Source organism: Carcharhinus amblyrhynchos, chromosome 19 (genome assembly GCF_965287045.1).
Source record: "Carcharhinus amblyrhynchos chromosome 19, sCarAmb.v2.hapA, whole genome shotgun sequence".
Lineage (NCBI taxonomy): Eukaryota > Metazoa > Chordata > Chondrichthyes > Carcharhiniformes > Carcharhinidae > Carcharhinus > Carcharhinus amblyrhynchos.
The window spans coordinates 3830480-3849478 of record NC_137342.1 but is presented as its reverse complement, the minus strand read 5'-3'; the positions used below and the strand labels follow the sequence as shown (position 1 = coordinate 3849478).

At 44.7% G+C, this 18999-nt stretch overlaps 1 protein-coding gene across 1 annotated transcript in view; it reads right to left on the bottom strand.

Annotated features, from left to right (window-relative positions):
• The window catches only part of LOC145355584 (uncharacterized protein C3orf20-like), an 89263-nt gene that overhangs the window by 13079 nt on the left and 57185 nt on the right, over window positions 1-18999 (bottom strand). The window contains exons 12-14 of the mRNA XM_080207835.1: window positions 16802-16894; window positions 12458-12764; window positions 6651-6767 (exon numbers count right to left, since the gene is read on the bottom strand). Of these exons, the coding sequence (XP_080063961.1) occupies window positions 6651-6767; window positions 12458-12764; window positions 16802-16894 (517 nt within the window). The remainder of the gene's footprint in view (window positions 1-6650; window positions 6768-12457; window positions 12765-16801; window positions 16895-18999) is intronic.

The following is an 18999-nucleotide window of genomic DNA, read 5'->3' as shown; positions in this document are numbered from 1 at the left end:
CATCGCTGTGATCCTGACGCCTCCGCCAACCAGTCCTCTTAAGTACGCAATCCCTTGTCAATAAATAGAACCAATGTTTACCCAAGATCTTACTTCAGTGAGTGTTTATGTGAGAGAAGATGCGGGTGTGTGTGAGAGTGCGAGGGTGCTTTGAGCATGTAATTGTGTGTGTGAGAGAGGGAGTGCGTGTGTGTGCGTGAGAGACAGAGTGTGCACGATGGAGGGGGGAGTGCATGAAGGAGTGTGTGTATGTGCGGGACTGTGCAGATGTGTGAGGGTGTGCATGTGTGTGAGGGAGGGAGTGCGCGCGTGGGAGTAGGTATGTGGGAGGGTGTGTGTGGGAGTGCGTGAGTGTGTGGGATTGCGTGGATGTGTGCGAGGGAGTCGTGTGTGTGAGGGAGTGCACGTGTGGGAGGGAGTGTGTCTAAGGGAGGTCTGTGTGAGAGTGCGTGAATGTGTGAGGTAGGGAGTGCGTGTGTGTGTGGGAAAGCATGTGTGTGTGGGGGGGCGGAATGCATGTGTGTGTGTGTGTGTGAGAGAGAAGGACGAAATCTATGTGTGTGTGTGTGTGTGTGTGTGTGAATGCATGTGTGGCACTCAGCCAATCTCCCTTCACTGCAGTGGGCCTGTTGCTATGTACGGGAGCCTCCTGGCCACCACCACCACCACCACCACATCTCTAGCAAGTTAAAGTAAAACTCTACACAGAACTTAGCACAAAGTATTGCTCAGGGAAGCCAATTGTTGAATAATGTTGGGAATGGGAATAGTCACACTGATGTTGCAGGAGGTGTTATTTTTATGAGAGGCTTAGTCCATATGTAGGATCGAGCAGCTTTGAGAGCGGTGCCAGCATGGAAGTGTTCCACTGCCAGCACAAACATCAATTCCGGATTTCAAGCACATAAAATCCCATCTAAAACAAAAATGTAAAAATCTTTTGTGGCTTTGCGTTTGCTGTTGATCTCCTGACTGCTGGGAACAGGAGGATCCCAGAAAGGTCAGAATGCTACAAAAACAGCTGGGAGAAATTCTATGTGGGAATGGGTTTAGGGTGTGGGACTGCACAGGAACAATAGACAGCCTGGCAGTGTCAGTAAGCTGGTAATTATGGGAGGAGTTTCTCCTTTTCCGTAATAAAAATGATTCCTACTAGAAACCTGTGGGGAGCTGTAGCCTGTGCATTAGAAACTAGTTTTTCCCATGTTCATTCTACTTCCTTTGGTGTCTGTCAAGAATGTCTTAGTATATCTGAAACTGAAACCCAATAATCCTACCATATAAATATACATATTATATATATACACATGTACAGATAGTGAAACCGAAACACATGTAGGAGATAGATGTTGATTGATAGACAGAGATAGGCAAGTACAATGATGTTGAAAATTAAAGTTATGAACACTAGCAGGTCCTGGTCAACATTCCTGTCTGAACCATCACCAAGAATAGGAGATGGGGCCAGTCATCCCCCTCATTGTCGTTTGCAGATGCCATTGGAAAAAATGATGAACAAAAATCACATTTCCTTTACTGTTAAATACTGCGCTATGTTGAAACCTCTTCCAATTCCAATGAAATGTCACAAACTTGAAACTTTTTCAAAGTTTCTCTCTCCATTAGATGCTGCCAATTCTGCTGAGTGATTCCAGCATTTTCAGTTTAGTGTGAGTACCCACCCCCAGTGCGCTGGCCCCCAGTCAGCACAAACTAAACATCGCTCTCAGCGGTGTTTGTGGAATACTGCAGTGCACAGATTGCCACATTTTTTATATTAAAAACATACTTAATTGGCCGTAAAGCTCTTTGAGACACTGAGGGTATGAAAGGCGTTATATAAATGCAAAGGGACTTTTCAAAACTTTACAATTACATCATAGGGGATTGGAATCTACTCGCACTGACGTAGAAAGCAGCTCCCTCACTATCCCTCAGTTTAATGGCAGCTTCTGCACTATCCCTGAATGAGAAACCGCACCCCCACTGTCCCTGAGTTTAGTAGCAGCTCCCCCACTATCCCTCAATGAGAGGCAGCTCCCCCACTATCCCTCAATGAGAGGCAGCTCCCCCACTATACCTCAATGAGAGGCAGCTCCCCCACTATACCTCAATGAGAGGCAGCTCCCCCACTATCCCTCAATGAGAGGCAGCTCCCTCACTATCCCTCAATGAGAGGCAGCTCCCTCACTATCCCTCAATGAGAGGCAGCTCCCCCACTATCCCTCAATCAGAAACAATTCCCTCACTATCCCTCGGTATATTCAGTTGTGGAGGTTTCTCGGCAAATTTAATCATCTGTGAGAAATATAATTTTCAAAAGTAAATTCCAGAACCACCTACAGATTACATTAAAACAAGTGCTGGACATCCAATATCTTTCGTATTAAGATAGTGAGGTAGAAAGCCACATATTCAAATGAGCTGGTGAGACAAAGATAGGCAGAATTATAAGCAGATGTGTAGCTGGGAGCGTAAAATTACAAAGCAACATTGATCAGTTAAATGACTGGGCAAAACTATAGCAAATGGATTTCAGGCAAATGTCAGATCATCCACTTTGGTTTGAAAAAGGAAAGAACAGAGTCACCTTCTCAATGGTGAAGAATTAGAAACAGTGAAGGTCTAAAGAGACTTGGGATGGTGGTCGCTGCAGACACAAAGATTATTAAAACGTCAAGAACAAGTACAGAAAATAATCACAATAGCTTAATGGAACGCTGGCCTTTATATCTAAAGGATTAGAATAGAAGTGGTTAGAAGCCATACTTCAGCTATACAATGCTGCCCTCTTTAAACAACAAAGTCATAGAGGTTTACAGTATGGAAACAGGTCCTTTGGCCCAACATGTTCATGCCGTTCTTTTTTTTAACCACTAAGCTAGTCCCAGTTGCTCACGTTTGGCCCATATCCCAGCTTGTTCCAGTTACCATCCTCTGTGTGAAAACAATTGCTCCTCTAGACCCTTTTGTTTCCATCCCTTCTCACCTTAAACCTATGCCTTTTAGTTTTAGACTGCCTTACCTTTGGGAAAAGATGTTGACTATCTAGCTGACTTTTGCCCCTCATTATTTTATAGATCTCTATAAGATCACCCCTCAGCCTCCTATGCTCCAGAGAAAAAAGTCCCAGTCTATTCAGCCTCTCCTTGTAACTCAAACCATCTGGAGCAGAGTGAGAAGTTCTGGGAAACATCACCTTTGGGAGGATATATTGGCCTTGGAGGGAGTGAGGCATGGATTACCAACTGATCTGGGGATATATTAAGGACAAAAGAGTGGGCCAATTGGGAGGACCTTTTCCCCCTGGCTGGGGACTATGGTACTAGTGGACTTTATCTGAAGATTAGAGTGAGACCATTCAAAATTGAAATTAAGAAACATTTCTACACAGAGGATGGGAGAGGTTTGGAATTCCTTTCCACAAATGACAGTTGATGAAGGGTCAATTGGTAACTTTAAATCTGAGATTGATAGATTTTTATTAACCAAAGGCATTAAGGGAAATGGGGCTGAGATGGAGTTCGATGACAGATCAGCCATGATCTCACTTTCCAATGGAACAGAGTCAAGAAGTTAAATGCCTTCCTCCTGCTCCTCTGCACCCTGTATGCATTGATATGACTGTCCTACAGCAACAGTCATGGTTTAACCGCTGAATGAGTCCAACACATACAAGGTGTGGATCTTAACTAAAGACAAAGCTGTAGTTGCCAACCCTCCAGAGTTGTCCTGGAATCTCCAGGAATCAAAGACTAATTCCCGTGTTCGAGCAACACCAGGGGAAAAAAAAAATCACAGGGCCACTTAAAAGATGGTTTTGGTTTTAATTTTCTTTGTTCAGTAGTCTTTACAATCACAAGAATCTTAAGAAATTGGAGCAAGAGCAGGCCATTCAACCCCTCCAGCCTGCCTTCCATTCAATATGATCATGGATGATCTCATCTCAGCCTCAACTCTGCTTACCTTCCCAATCACCATAACCCTCGAAATCCTTACTAATTAAAACTCTGTCCATCTCGTCCTTAAATTTACTCACAGTCCCAGCCTCCACCACACTCAAGGTATTGAATTCCACAGATTCACCATCCTTTAAGAGAAGTAATTTCTCCTCATCTGTTTTAAATTTGCCACCCCTTATCCTAAAACTACAACCTCTTATTCTACATTGACCTACAAGAGGAAATATCCTCTCCACGTCTACATTGTCAATCCCAGGATAATCATAGAATCATAGACTCTTACAGTGCAGAAGGAGGCCATTCCACCCATCAGGTCTGCACTGACCACAATTCCCTCCAGGCCTTATTCACATAACCCCATGCATTTACCCTACTAGTCCCCCTGACAATAACAGGCAATTTAGCATGGCCAATCCACCTAACCCACACACTTTTGGACTGTGAGAGGAAATCAGAGCATTCGGAGGAAACCCACACAGACATGGGGAGAATGTGCAAACTCCACACAGACAGTGACGTAAGAACATAAGAACATAAGAAATAGGAGCAGGAGTAGGCCATCTAGCCCTTCGAGCCTGCCCCGCCATTCAATAAGATCATGGCTGATCTGTCGTGGCTCAGTTCCACATTCCCGCCCTCTCCCCATAACCCTTAATCCCCTCACTTATCAAAAACCCATCAACCCGCGTCTTAAAAATATTTAGCGAGGCAGCCTCCACCACCTCAACGGGCAGAGAATTCCAGAGATTCACCACCCTTTGAGTGAAGAAGTTCCTCCTCAACTCTGTTCTAAACCGCGCCCCCTCTTTATCTTGAGGCTGTTGCCCCCTAGGCCTACTATCCTTTCTGAGCGGGAAGAGTCTCTCCACCTCTATCCTATCCATCCCATTCATCATCTTATACGTCTCAATGAGATCTCCCCTCATTCTTCTAAACTCTAACGAGTACAAGCCTAGTTTATTCAGCCTCTCCTCATAGCTCAACCCTCTCAACTCCGGTATCAGCCTAGTAAACCTCCTCTGCACTCCCTCCAAGGCCAAAATATCCTTGTGTAAGTACGGCCCGAGCCGGGAATTGAACCCGGATCCTTGGTGCTGTGAAACAGCAGTGCTAACCATTGTCCACTATGCCACCAAGATTGGCGGCATAGTGGACAGTGAAGAAAGTTATCTCTGATTGTAACAGGATCTTGATCAATTGGGCCAGTGGGCTGATGAATGGCAGATGGAGTTTAATTTAGATAAATGCAAAGTGATGCATTTTGGTAGATTGAACCAGGGCAGGACTTACTCAGTTAACCGTAGGGCGTTGGGGAGAGTTACTGAACAAAGAGATCTTGGGGTCCAGGTTCATAGCTCCTTGAAAGTGGAGTCACAGGTGGACAGAGTGGTGAAGAAGGCATTCAGCATGCTTGGTTTCATTGGTCAGACGCTGAATACAGGAGTTAGGATGTCTTGTTGAAGTTGTACAAGACATAAGGCCACACTTGGAATACTGTGTGCAATTCTGGCCACCCATTATAGAAAGGATATTATTAAACTAGAAAGGGTGCAGAAAAGATTTACCAGGATGCTACCCGGACTTGATGGTTTGAGTTATAAGGAGAGGCTAGATAGATTGGGTTTTTTTTCTCTGGAGCATAGGAGGCTGAGGAGTGACCTTATAGAGATCTAGAAAATAATGAGGGGCACAAATCAGGTTGATAGTCAATATCTTTTCCTAAACATAGGGGAGTCTAACCTAGACAGCAGAGATTTAAGGTGAGAGGGCAGAGATACAAAAGTGTTCAGAAGGACAACTGTTTCACACAGAGGGTGGTGAATATCTGGAACAAGCTGGTAGAGGTAGTAGTACAGGCAGGTACAATTTTCTCTTTTAAAAAGCATTTAGACAGTTACATGGGTAAGATGGGTATAGAGGGATATGGGCCAAATGCAGGCAATTTGGATTAGCTTAGGGGTTTAAAAAAAGGGCAGCATGGACAAGTTGGGCTGAAGGGCCTGTTTCCACACTGTAAACCTCTATGACTCTGCGCTACCGTGCTGCCCTACAATACAGGAGTTTGGAAACAAAGAATGACCTAATTGGGTAATGGAATGTCTATTCACTTTCCCGTTCGGTCAAAATAATTGAATTGTCAGCCAGCCAATGGGAGAAGCAAAGGAGTGTGGCAATTGGATGTCATGTGATGAGCCCTTACAGAATACATCCAGAGTTGGTGATTGTAGACCAGTTCTCCATTCACAGAGCAGATCAAAGGTGCAGAGAAACATCCACAGGGTAACATTTGCATTTTTAATGAATGGTTCAAAATAAAGATTCCTTTTTAATTCATGGTGAATTTATTATTGCCAAAAAAAGAGGCAGGCTGCCAAAGCTTTTTGTCTTGCAATCATCAGGACAGGTGGAAGAATACAAAATTTCAAATGGGACAACAATTTGTACTGCATGAGAAAATGGGTGCTGATTGGTTAGCAAGTGAGCTCTGATTGGCCAATGAATCGATCAACCAATCACTTCTTTTCTTAGGCAGTATAAATTTTTCTCCTTTTGAAATTTGGTATTCTTGCAAATCTGTCCTGGTGAGTGCAAGGTGAAAAGTTTTGACGGCATATCTCTTTTTTCAAAAATGTTCAATTTTTGTACGATTATTTGATAGTTTCCCAGGCACCAAACTTCCCCTCTTACCAGGAACATGCCGGGAGTTGCGTTGTGTCGAGCCACCAGTAACGCTGGGCTTGGAGCTGTGTATTCATTGGCTGTACTGATGTCATACTTTATTATCCGGAATGCGTCTCTTTGACACTAATTGTAAACAGGAAATACCATTAGCCTTACAGTGTGTCAGTGACTATACACCACCTTCCATCAGTTCGGGAATTAAACAGCTGGACATCCTGGGATGATAATATTATCAACAATTTACATTCACATAATTTCTTCACAAATAGCCTTGAGCTGAAGGAAATGGATGTAATGCTAAGGAAGAAGAGGCTGAGAAGGGTGATCCAAAGCTTGGTTGCAAAGATAAGTTTTCAGGAAGTTCCAATAGACGGTTGCACGGTAGCACAGTGGGTTAGCACTGCTGCCTCACAGTGCTAAGGACCTGAGTTTGATTCCCGGCTCGGGTCACTGTCTGTGTGGAGTTTGTACCTTCTCCTCATGTCTGTGTGGGTTTCTTCTGGGTGTCCCAGTTTCCTTCCACAAAAGATGTGCAGTTTAGATGGATTGGCCATGCTAAATTAACCATAGTGTCAGGGGTGTTTGCAGGGTAAATATGTGGGCTTATAGGAATAGAGCCTGGGTGGGATTGTGGTTGGTGCAGAATCGATGGGCTGAGTGGCCTTCTTCTGCACGGTAGGGATTCTATGATTCTAAACTGTTTAAAAAATGGAAGGGACCACAGCTCTCTGCTTTCATATAACTGACCTTAATTAGGTGTCATACATTATGTGAAATTATATCTGTTTATGATTTTTTTTATTACTTATCAATTTGGGGCTGGGGAGGGCGGGGAGTGGTTCCATTATTTCTCTCTTTTTCCTCCTACTTCGCTCCCTTTTTTCCTCTTTCTTTTCTCTCTCCTCTATAACTTCACAAAATCATTGCTGTACTTCAAGTTATGCTCTATACTGTTATTCATTGCAATTGTGCATAATAAACAGATTTTTTTAAAAATCCAAAGTGAAGAACAAACAAATCCACCTCAGGAGGAGTGTGAAAACAGAGACATTTCCTGTATTTCAAAGACCCATCAAAATTCACCACTAAGGAAGAGACATTGAAATTAAGGCTGCCAAAGACGGACAAACCCAAAACCTCTTGGAAATGCACAATGGTTGAAGTACATGAGGCCAGTCTGCAGCCATGAAAGGAAGATGTAGGAAGGTTTTAAGCGGAGGAAACTCTTTTGCGACAAGTGTATTAACCCCCATTTGGAAGCCAATTTTACTAGAAAGCTACCATCGAGCCAAGATCTCATAATAACGTCAACATTGCCTACATCTGACCACATTCACCAATGCAGTGAATCCGGGGAGAGACTATTGCATGGAGGGGCGGTCTGGCAGAGGGGCTAAATTCATCTTACATTTTCTGTAACTTTTGTAACATTAAAAATAAATCTCTAGCTTGGAAGCGTGGTCACCCTAGGCCAATGCCCCTTCTTTATCTGTGTAGTAGGGTGGAATCCAGTATTGGGGCAAATCAGGGTGCGCATGTAACAGCAGGAAAGGAATGTCTAAGAAAGATCTACTGTAACTGTGGGCAGACATATCCAGTTAACATCTCAGACTGTCAACACAGATACTTTACAGGTGAGATCATTTCAAGGCCAATGCACAGTTGATAAAACTGGGGAGATGGGATGGTTATCACACCATCAAAACATATTCATCACACATATCGCTTTTGTATCACAGAACAGACAGACACAACTGATTAATCTGAAGTACCCAGGACAATAGACCTGCCTAATGTGATCAACTGTAATTAATTCAAGCGATCCGTATCAATGATATCTTGTATTACAATACTCTGGACCCCCAGAGAACAGATTAAGTAATGCGTACAGCCTTGGTATCTTCAGAATCAGCCTAGATACAGAGTAGACTTCACTGGATCCAGGCTGATTCTCCCTCATGCATAAAACTGTTTTACTGAAGCCTAACATGGACTTAAAAACTCCTTGTTTATTCCCTTCTACAATTGGCACTGTGAGCAGGGTACTGCACTGGATGACCGGTGACTATGTGGCTCTAATTTGGGTGAGTAGGTTTAGTTTACCACCACCCATAGTTAGTGGAGTGATTCCATATTAGTGGTTGGCCAGCCATAAGTCGCAGTACTAAAAGAACTACACAGGGGAAGAGTCTGACCGAGTGGGCTTGAATAAAATCATAGGGGGTTACCGCGGTATAGAGCTGGGGAGCTAGAAAACTAGTTAGGGGCCTCTGGAGAGCCGAGGAAAAATCCGAGAGAGCGTAGGACAGATTGAGGGGCCTTACTTACAGCGAGGAGGAGCAACCGCGAAGGAGAATTCTGCAAGAAGGTAAAGCCGTGAAGGAGAGAGTTTAAGGATGGCTGCGACAGTCAAAAAATGATAAGATTGGCTCAGGTGTAGGTGATCTAGAATGGGGACTCGATAGTAAATCAGAATATAAAATTAATTAAGAAGATGAGGGAGAAGGATACAAATGTCTAGTGTAAATGTCTAGGACATACAAACATCCGATACAAAATGCCTAGTGGATAGGTCAGCCAAAAAACAAGTATGGGAAAGGTGTAGTAGTCACAATAGCTATTAAAAAACTCAAGGGGCAAAAGAACCATAGAACCATAAAATCCAACAGTGCAGAAAAAGGCCCTTCAGTCCATCAAGTCTGTACCGACCACAATCTCACCCAGCCCCTACCCCCATATCCTACATATTTTACCCACTAATCCCTTCTAACCTAAGCACCTCAACACACTAAGGGGCAATTTTAGCATGGCCAATCAACCTAACCCGCACATCCTTGGACTGTGGGAGGAAACCGGAGCATCCGGAGGAAACCCATGCAGACACGAGGAGAATGTGCAAACTCCACACAGACAGTGACCTGAGCCGGGAATCGAATCCAGGTCCCTGGAGCTGTGAAGCAGCCGTGCCGCCCCCACTGTGCTGCACAGAACAACACAAAATGAGAGTCGTAGCTGAAAGACACACGCACAGGAGGAGGACAGGGAAAAGACTGCACAGACAATTTGTAGAGACAGTAATCACCAACAGAATCATGACAGGGAATTAAACTGGACTAAAATGAGCCCCATTTACTTGGAGGGAGTTCTGTAATCTGATTATTTGCCGGAAACTGTAAAAGACTCCTTATTTTTTAGAAATTCCATTCAGAAGCATCGGCAGGATTTTGTGCCACATTTTTCAGCTGAGTCACAAGGTTGCCTGATATGTTCCAATTGTTCTATAAGGCTTAAAATACTGTGTAAAATGCTGGAAGGTGGGGAGATGAATTGGCCAAATTCAGCTTAATCATTTTGAACCACACGTTCTTTATATAAATAACATCTACAGAAGCATTGTTTTTAGAATAGCCCAGCTTTGCCTTTTTTTATAGATTGTGGAGTTTAGACTTGTTGAAAGTATTTTGAAATTGTCACATTTAATCAAATGTTTCTGTGATTCCTTTCAAGAGAAACACTGTGCCCCTTAATTAATAATTTGACTTGGACATCCTAATATCACATGAAGTTTGTTTAACTCCAAGGAAGCCAAGAATTAGCTTTATGCAGTCTTAAGCTTTGCCATGTATTCTTCTTTGTCTCACATTAGGCAAATAGACCCCACAGTCATGGTATATGTTTTCTAATTTGTGCTAATTTACCAAAATTACATGTAGACCAACCTTGTGAAATTTGATCCATTTAATGGGATAGAAAGCTTCAATGTGATGGCAGTGTTCACAGCAGGGGAACATTTGCTCTCTTCCCGCTCACCTGTGATACATTTTGATTGTTACGAGTGTCCCAGATAAATTATACCCTAATGTACTTGATACAACTCAGTGCTGATTGTTTGAATAGGCTTTTACCACTGAGGGTAAAGGAGAAAAAAAACCAGAGAGCATGGGTTAAGGGTGAAAGGAGAAAAGTTTAAAGGGAGTATTAGGGGGAGGGGGGCTTCTTCATGCAGAGAGTGGTGGGAGTGTGGAATGAGCTGCCGGATAAAGTGGTAAATGCGGGGTCACTCTTAACATTTAAGAAAAACTTGGACGGGTTCATGGATGAGAGGGGTGTGGAGGGATATGGTCCAACTGCAGGTCAGTGGGACTAGGCAAAAAATGGTTCGGCACAGACAAGAAGGGCCAAAAGGCCTGTTTCTGAGCTGTAATTTACTATGGTTCTATGTCCATTAATAGTCCAAATGATTGGGGTTTTAGATTTTTTATTATATGCTTGATACTCATTTTTCCTTCACACAGCACTAGCGTCTCTGTTGTTCCGTTAACAACAAAGGTAAATTCAGCTCCTCATTCTCACAGACAGTGGTATTGAGAGAGGGCAGGATCAGAGAGAAGGTTGGGACATTGATCCCAACCTGCATCTGCCTGCACCTGGAGCAATACATCCAGCTCCCCACAGGAGGGATAGGGGAGTGGATTAAGAAGCTGGATTTTGGAGCAGGTAACTCCCGCCAGCCACCAAACGTAAGGGATCACGCCAGTTTGGGGGAGAGATATTCCAGACCGCACCATTATCATGCCTCGAGAGAGAGAGAGAGAGACAGAGCTGGAATCCTGATCAGGATCAAGGACCCGGGATGCAACTGGGCTAACAGGGATCCAACACTTTGAAAACGCTCACGGGATGGTGTTTTCTACAGAAACCACATATGGGGTGTTGGTACACCACGCCTTCTGAATTGGGACTTAAAACAGAGATGGACTCAGAGGGACACTTGGTTATTGAAGGGATATACAATGTACGCACAGGATTGAGCATGTGGGCTTATATATGTATCATAATGGAACTAAAGAAAAGGGTGTGGATCTTCAGTCCATACTTGAATTTAACAGCCGGATTGGCCAATCTACCTCCTTTTGTGTGGGAACCAGGCCTTGGAGGTCAATATGGTCAAGAATACTGTACACATGTAATGGACAGACTAGGATGTAGAGATGTGAGGTGTTATAATCTTAGTACTTGTGGATATCAAAAGCCTATCCGGTACCATCAATTGGTTGCACTCCACCCGCCCCCCGCCCCCACCCACTCCCACCCCCACTACCTCCACCCACCCCTCTGCCTAGATAGAGACTGGACTTCACTGGGTCCGGGCTGATTCTCCCTCATGCACGTGGAAATAAAACCGTTTTATTGAAGCCTGACATGGACTCAAGAGACTCCTTGTTTATTCCCTCCTACAATCTGGGCGAGAGTTAGTCGCCCCGGGATGGCTGCATGGCTCTTGCCACTATTTCCCTTGACCGGATGTAAAAACATTTTAAACAGGGGTGAAACGAGGCTGTCTGGCTGACAGTGAAGCAACATCCAGCTGGGTTTTCTCATTTTCCAATTGGTGTAGCGTGTCACAGGACGGATGGCTGGAGCGTGGGGACAGGTCATGTGATGAAACCTCCATTTAATCAGCTGGTTGACAACCCCATGTCCAGTTAAAATGGCATCAGAATCCTCCTGACATCGGGGAGCCCTGCTTCAAATCTTAAATTAGCCGTGCACTGGCTTTAGGTAGTTGCCTGGTTAGGCAGCTCCCCAACAAAATGGTGACAGCCACAGTAAAGGTGGGGGAGGGCTGTAAAGTTCTGTTTCATGGTTTTTGGATGACCATTGCCCTGTTCTCGCCAAATAGGAAGCCACAAGAAAAGACCCTGCGATGGTTTGATAAGAACAGTGAGTTAGACTTCCACTATGAGCTGCTGGGTTCACTGGGCTCTATCCTCCAACCAGCAACCCTGACCTGGATAGAGGGATGACCCTACCTCCAAACACGGCTGGTGTCGGTTTCTGCTGTTCTGCTCGTACAATTCCTGAATCATGGTCTCGTAGGGCGGGAGGTTCTCCTGCTGGGATGTCACCACGCAGACAATAATAATCTGCTTACTCCCTCTGCCCGACTTCTGGATAAAGGTGTCATATTCCAAGTCTGTGATGTTGGGAACTTTTGTCGTGCTGCACTTACAGATTTTCACTTCTTCACCGAGCATTACATTCCGCAGTACGACCGGACAGGGAATGGGCAAACGCTGCCAGGGTTTCTCATCCTTCTGAACTTTAGGAAACCGAAGCCTGAAGGGAGGAGGTAACGATCGGAACAAGGGAACAAATCAAGGAAAGAACATTATGCACCTTTCCACATGTACATATGTATGATTTGTATGTACCCGTACATATATACGCAGTGAATATCGATATCTAGGTTTTGTATACATACCCAAACACCCACATCTACAGCTTTCAGTTTGTATATATTTGCCCCTTTGAATGTGGTTCCTCTGCCTATTTCCATCCTTGATAATCAGCCCTACCCCTCCTCTGCACCTGAGACAAATGCCTATTCTATCTGTATGAACCTAAACTGGGAGCATTTAAAGTAATTCTACCGTGGCAGGCAGTTACTGAGGAGGATTTCCAAAGGTGTCAAAGAGGCCAGCAATGCATGGGGCTGTGTCAGAGGGATAGCAATGTACAGTGATACGTAAGGAGGCACCAATGCACGGGCCTACATCAGATTGGTGGCAATTTGAACCATAGAATTCCTACAGTGCAGAAGGAGGCCATTTGGTCCATCAAGTCTGCACTGCCTCTTTGAAAGAGCATCTTAACCAGGCCCATCCCACTGCTCTATTCCTGTTACCCCATGTACTTACCATGACTAATTCACCGAACCTACACATTTTGGGACACTAAGGAGCAAATTAGCATGGTCAATGCACAGCTTTCAGACTCTGGGAGAAAACTGGAGCATCCGGAAGAAACCCACACAGACGCAGGGAGAACGTAAAAAAACTCCACATAGACAGTGACCCAAGCTGGGAATCAAGCCCGGGTCCCTGGCACTGTGAGGCAGCAGTGCCAACCACTGTGCCACCGTAGCGAAACAACAATGAATGGGGATGTGTCGGGGGGGGGCAGCAATGCATAGGGTGAGTGATCCATCCTCGCACTGCATCCTCTGGCTGGTGCCTCCATCCGTCCCTCCAAATCCAATCTGCAGCATTTACAATCAGTTCTGTAAATGGAGATTTGGTCTAATGTCACGCCTGAGATGACGATGTAAATGGTAAACTGGGCTTTTTGTGCTGAACACTCCTCTATCAAAGCAATGGAAGAATCTATGATCCTTAAATGGAATAAAATTTGAGAAATGCCTGATATATTGATGCACTTAAAGGTGGATCTTTGCCCTTGATGGTTAGTGTGCTACGGAGGGAGCTGATGTGCAAAGCAGGGATATTGTTAATGATGAGGCCAGGATTTACAGCAGTCTTGTGTACCGTTTTAGAGTTCCATGAATTTATATCTCAAGCTTTATACCGCCTGTCGAACCAGCCTTGACATCATCTTTATCCAGACTACTAGGCCTGGAGACTTGAACAATTCCCATTTTACCCAACAACACCTTTCTCCGATTCTGTTATCATTTGACTTTCTAATTCCTGCACAGTGCATTGAGAAGGACGGCCCTTCTCCTCGAGGATTTCTCACACTCTAACAATCCATTCCAGTCTGTAGATTGAAATATTTGAGACCGACCAATGGCACCTGCAGTCACTGGAGAACTTCCACCAGCAGTAGGATGCTCAAACTCCCTGACCAGGAACAATTCCTCCAGTATTGTAGCCAGGATATTACAAGGGACACATATTGGTGGCACAGTGGTTAGCACTGCTGCCTCACAGCGCCAGGGACCCAGGTTCAATTCCAGCCTCGGATGAAGTTTACACATTCTCCTCGTGTCTGCATGGGTTTCCTCTGGGTGCTCCAGTTTCCGCCCACACTCCAAAGATGTTCAGGTTAGGTTGATTAGCCATGCTGAATTGCCGTTTAAGTTGCAGGGGAATTAGCAGCGTAAATGTGTGGGGTTACAGGTTAGGGCTTAGGTGGGATTGTTGTCAGTGCAGGCTCAATGGGCCAAATGGCCTCCTTCTGCACTGTAAGGATTCTATAAACACTCGCTGCTCTGGACACTGAATCAAAATGTCAAATATTCAGCTTCCAAAGCATTTCCTCTTCACAGCTGCTCTCGAGGGGAGAGCATGCAAACTCCACACAGTCACCCAAGGCCGGAACTGAACCCAGATCCTTGGCGCTGTGAGGCAGCAGTGCTAACCACTGAGCCGCCCACAACATCCTCCAGAGATCAGTGAAATTCTCTGGAGGAAGGAGAGATGAGGCTCTCAACGTCGAAAAGTGGTTGAGATGCAACGAATTGTGTGTGTTCATAATGTGATCAAACAGGTTGAGTATCAAACTGTAAAACCTTCTAACCATGCCAGCTGCTGGTGATAAGAGTGGGAAAGAGTCCTGGTCAGCCATGCCTGATATGGAGCGGTGCCCCTCAGGCTGTCAGTCCCTGACAACAGACTAGTGACCAATCCAGCTATGGGAATGGATGAAAGTCTGTCTTAATGTAAGTGTGGGGAGAGAGCTGGAATGCAACAAGTTGTAGCAGCCAAGAGTTTCATTTTCCATTCTCTCTGTATAGGAGACCTGTGCTATATTTTGCCCCATCCTTCACTTTGTTCAGAATACACAGCCCCGCCTGCGCTCCGTGGAATTCAAACAATTACATTCCAGAGATTGTAACACATTATAACACGCTTTCTCAGAATCCAAAAGGCTTTAATTTTTCAGAGATATTGGCCTTCCGGTGGAAATCCCCCAATACTTTGTTCTCTTGTGTATCGTCCACTTTGTCAGGGGAAAGCCTTGCCTCCCGGTCCCAGAATTAGAGTAGTAAGAAATCTCACAACACCAGGTTAAAGTCCAACAGGTTTATTTGTAGCAAATGCCACTAGCTTTCAGAACTGGCTGTTCCTTTGTCAGGTGGGTGGGAGTTCTGATCACAACCACAGCATATAAAGACACAAACTCAATTTACACGAATAATGATTGGAATGCAAGTCGTTACAGATAATCAAGTCTTAAAAGTACAGACAATATGAGTGGAGAGAGCATTAAGCACAGGTTAAAGAGATGAGTATTGTTTCCAGACAGGAAAGTTAGTGAGATTTTGCAAACCCAGGCAAGTCATTGTGAAGGCTGCCTTGGAGGATGCTTACCCGAAGATTAGAAGGTGAATGCCCGTGACCGCTGAAGTGTTCCCCAACAGGAAGTCTTGCCTGTTCTTCAAAGCGGCCTTCATGACACACGACAGCGCAGAGTCCCTGAGCAGAGAATAATAGCCAAGTTCCGCACATGAGGATAGCCTCAACCGGGATCTTGGGTTCATGTCACACTATCTGTAACCCCCATGACTTGCCTGAACTTGCAAAATCTCACTAACTTTCCTGTCTGGAAACAATACACATCTCTTTAACCTGAGCTTAATGCTCTGTCCACTCACATTGTCTGTACTTTTAAGGCTTGATTATCTGTAAAGACTCACATTCCAATCATTATTCATGTAAATTGAGTTTGTGTCTTTATATACCCTGTTTGTGATCAGAACTCAGTAAAAAGTCTGACAACACCAGGGTTTAGTCCAACCGATTTATTTGATAGTAAACTCACAAGCTTTCGAGGTGAGGGAAACCCTCGAAAGCTTGTGAGTTTACTATCAAATAAATCGGTTGGACTAAAACCTGGTGTTGTCAGACTTTTTACTGTGTTTACCCCAGTCCAACGCCGGCATACCCACATCGTGATCAGAACTCCCAGCTACTTGACGAAGGAACAGCTAGTTCCGAAATCTAGTGGCGTTTGCTACAAATAAACATGTTGGACTTTAACCTGGTGTTGTGAGACTTCTTACTGTGTTTACCCCAGTCCAACGCTGGCATCTCCACTCCCAGAATGAAAACCAGCCTCACAGAGAGCTAAAGAGGTAAGTCCACGCAGCAGCATTCTGCAGTGCCCTCCTCTGGTATACAGGCTCATTGCTGCACCTCTAGATCATAGCTTTATAAGAGCTGTGTTTGCGTGCAGTCCTTGGGAACCCTATTTTACAGACATTCTGAATGCTGGTACTTGTTAAGGTACAAACATATAATTTATAGTTTGAGCAGTTCCATAGGACTGGTATTTAAATAGTCTCAAACAATATCCCTCCAACCTCCGCTCACTGGCATTTATGTTCAGTGTGTACTCAGGCTCACACTTACCCCTGTTTGATATCAGGAGAGGTAAGAGGTCTACGTTTGCTGGCCATAAGGAAGCTGAGATTGCCTTCTCTGGCAACCGACGAAGCCAAGTCGCTGGTAGAATGAGAAGATTGATAATTAATACCAACAGAGCAAAGTCAGTGAGAATTTACAACCCTGTCAAGCTGCTGCATTTAAAAACTCTTCATCATTTTCCCCTCTTGACGGAACGGTGGTTTAAAATAGAATTACATTTAATTGCTGTGTTTTAAATTACCAGCAAATTCACACAGCTTTCAAGATAACAAGTGTCTCAGGGGCTATAAAGATGTATATAAAAAGTAGATGAATTGTTTCTCTCACAGAACAAAGAACAACCCAGCACAGGAAACAGGCCCTTCGGCCCAATGAGCCCACGTCGCCATCTTAACAAAGCATTTTCCTACACCTACCTAGACCCGTGTCTATGCTTATGGAACCCCCATTGGAAACCAGATTCAGGGGAGAATAATTTAGGGACAATTTGTTACACCAATCAGCCTAAGACCACATCTTTGGAGTGTGGGAGGAAACCAGAGTACCCGGAGGAAACCCACGCAACCACAGGGAGAATGCGCAAACTCCCACAGACACTGGCCCAAATCCATGTATCTGCACAGTTAGCAGTGATAGTCACTGAGCTGTTGTGGTGCCCATCTGCTGGTCCAGTTTTAAGCACACACACAACGATGCAAAGTACTAGGCCACTCTCGAAACATCCAAGAGCAGCCCATGCACGACCCACCGCGTGTATGCCCCTCGTTAGACAACAAGGTGGACCGACGCACCTGCGGATTAAAAGAGAAAAACATCAACACATGTAGCATTAGATTTCCAGGAATGTCCCGAGGCTCTGGCCCTTTTTAAAACCGTCTCCTATAACCCTCCATCCCTGTTTCACTCATGTGCCTAAGTAAACCTTAAACAAGTCCAGCATGCCTGCCTCCACCACCTTACTTGGTAGTGCATTCCATACCCCCACGACCCTCTGTGTGAAAAACCTCCCTCTAGTATCCAAATTATACTTCTACCCCCTCACCCTTAGCTCGTGACCCCTCGTGATATTTGTCTCCAATCTAGGAAAAAGCCTGCCACTGTTTTCTCTATCTATACTCTTCATTATTTTACACACCTCTATCAGATCCCCCCTTAATCTCCATCTTTCTAAGGAAAAGAGCCCCAGTTTACCCAATCTTTCCTCATAACCCAGTCCTTCCATACCAGGCAGCATCCTGGTAAAACCTCCTCTGCACTCTCTCCAGGGTCTCCACGTCCTTCCAGTAGTAAGGTGACCAGAACTGGACGCAGTACTCCAAATGCAGTCTAACCAACGTTCTGTACAACTGTAGCATTAGACACCAGCTCTTATACTCAATACCCCTTCCTATAAAGGCTAGCATTCCATAAGCTTTCTTCGCAACCTTCTCCACCTGGGTTGCCACCTTCAAAGACTTGTGCACTTGCACTCCCAGGTCCCTCTGCATTTCTATACTCTTAATCGGTCTACCTTTTATCATGTAACTCCTCCCTGCATTATTCCTTCCAAAATGCATCACCTCACATTTATCAGGATTAAATTCCATCTGCCATCTATCTGCCCAATATATCAGCCTACCTGTATCCTGCTGTGTCACCTGACAATCCTCCTCACTATCCGCCAATCCTGCCACCTTGGTGTCATCTGCAAACTTGCTGATCACACCACGTATGCCCTCTTCCAAGTCATTTATATATATTACGAAGAGAAGAGGTCCCAGTACTGAGCCCTGCGGCACACCACTGGTGACAGACCTCCAGCTAGAAAAGGACCCTTCCACTACTACTCTCTGTCTCCTGTTGCCTAGCCAGTTTTCAATCCATCGAGATACCTGTCCCTGTATCCCATGTGCCTTAACCTTTTCTACCAGCCTACCGTGAGGGACTTTGTCAAACGCCTTACTGAAATCCATATAGATGACATCAACGGATTGTCCATCGTCAACCGTTTTTGTCACCTCCTCAAAAAATTCTACCAGATTCGTAAGGCAAGACCTCCCCCGAACAAAGCCATGTTGCGTATCCCTAATCAGATCGCAACGCTCCAAATGCTCATACATCCTATCCCTAAGAATTTTTTCCAACAACTTTCCTACCACCGATGTCAAACTCACTGGCCTATAATTACCAGGGTTATCCCTACT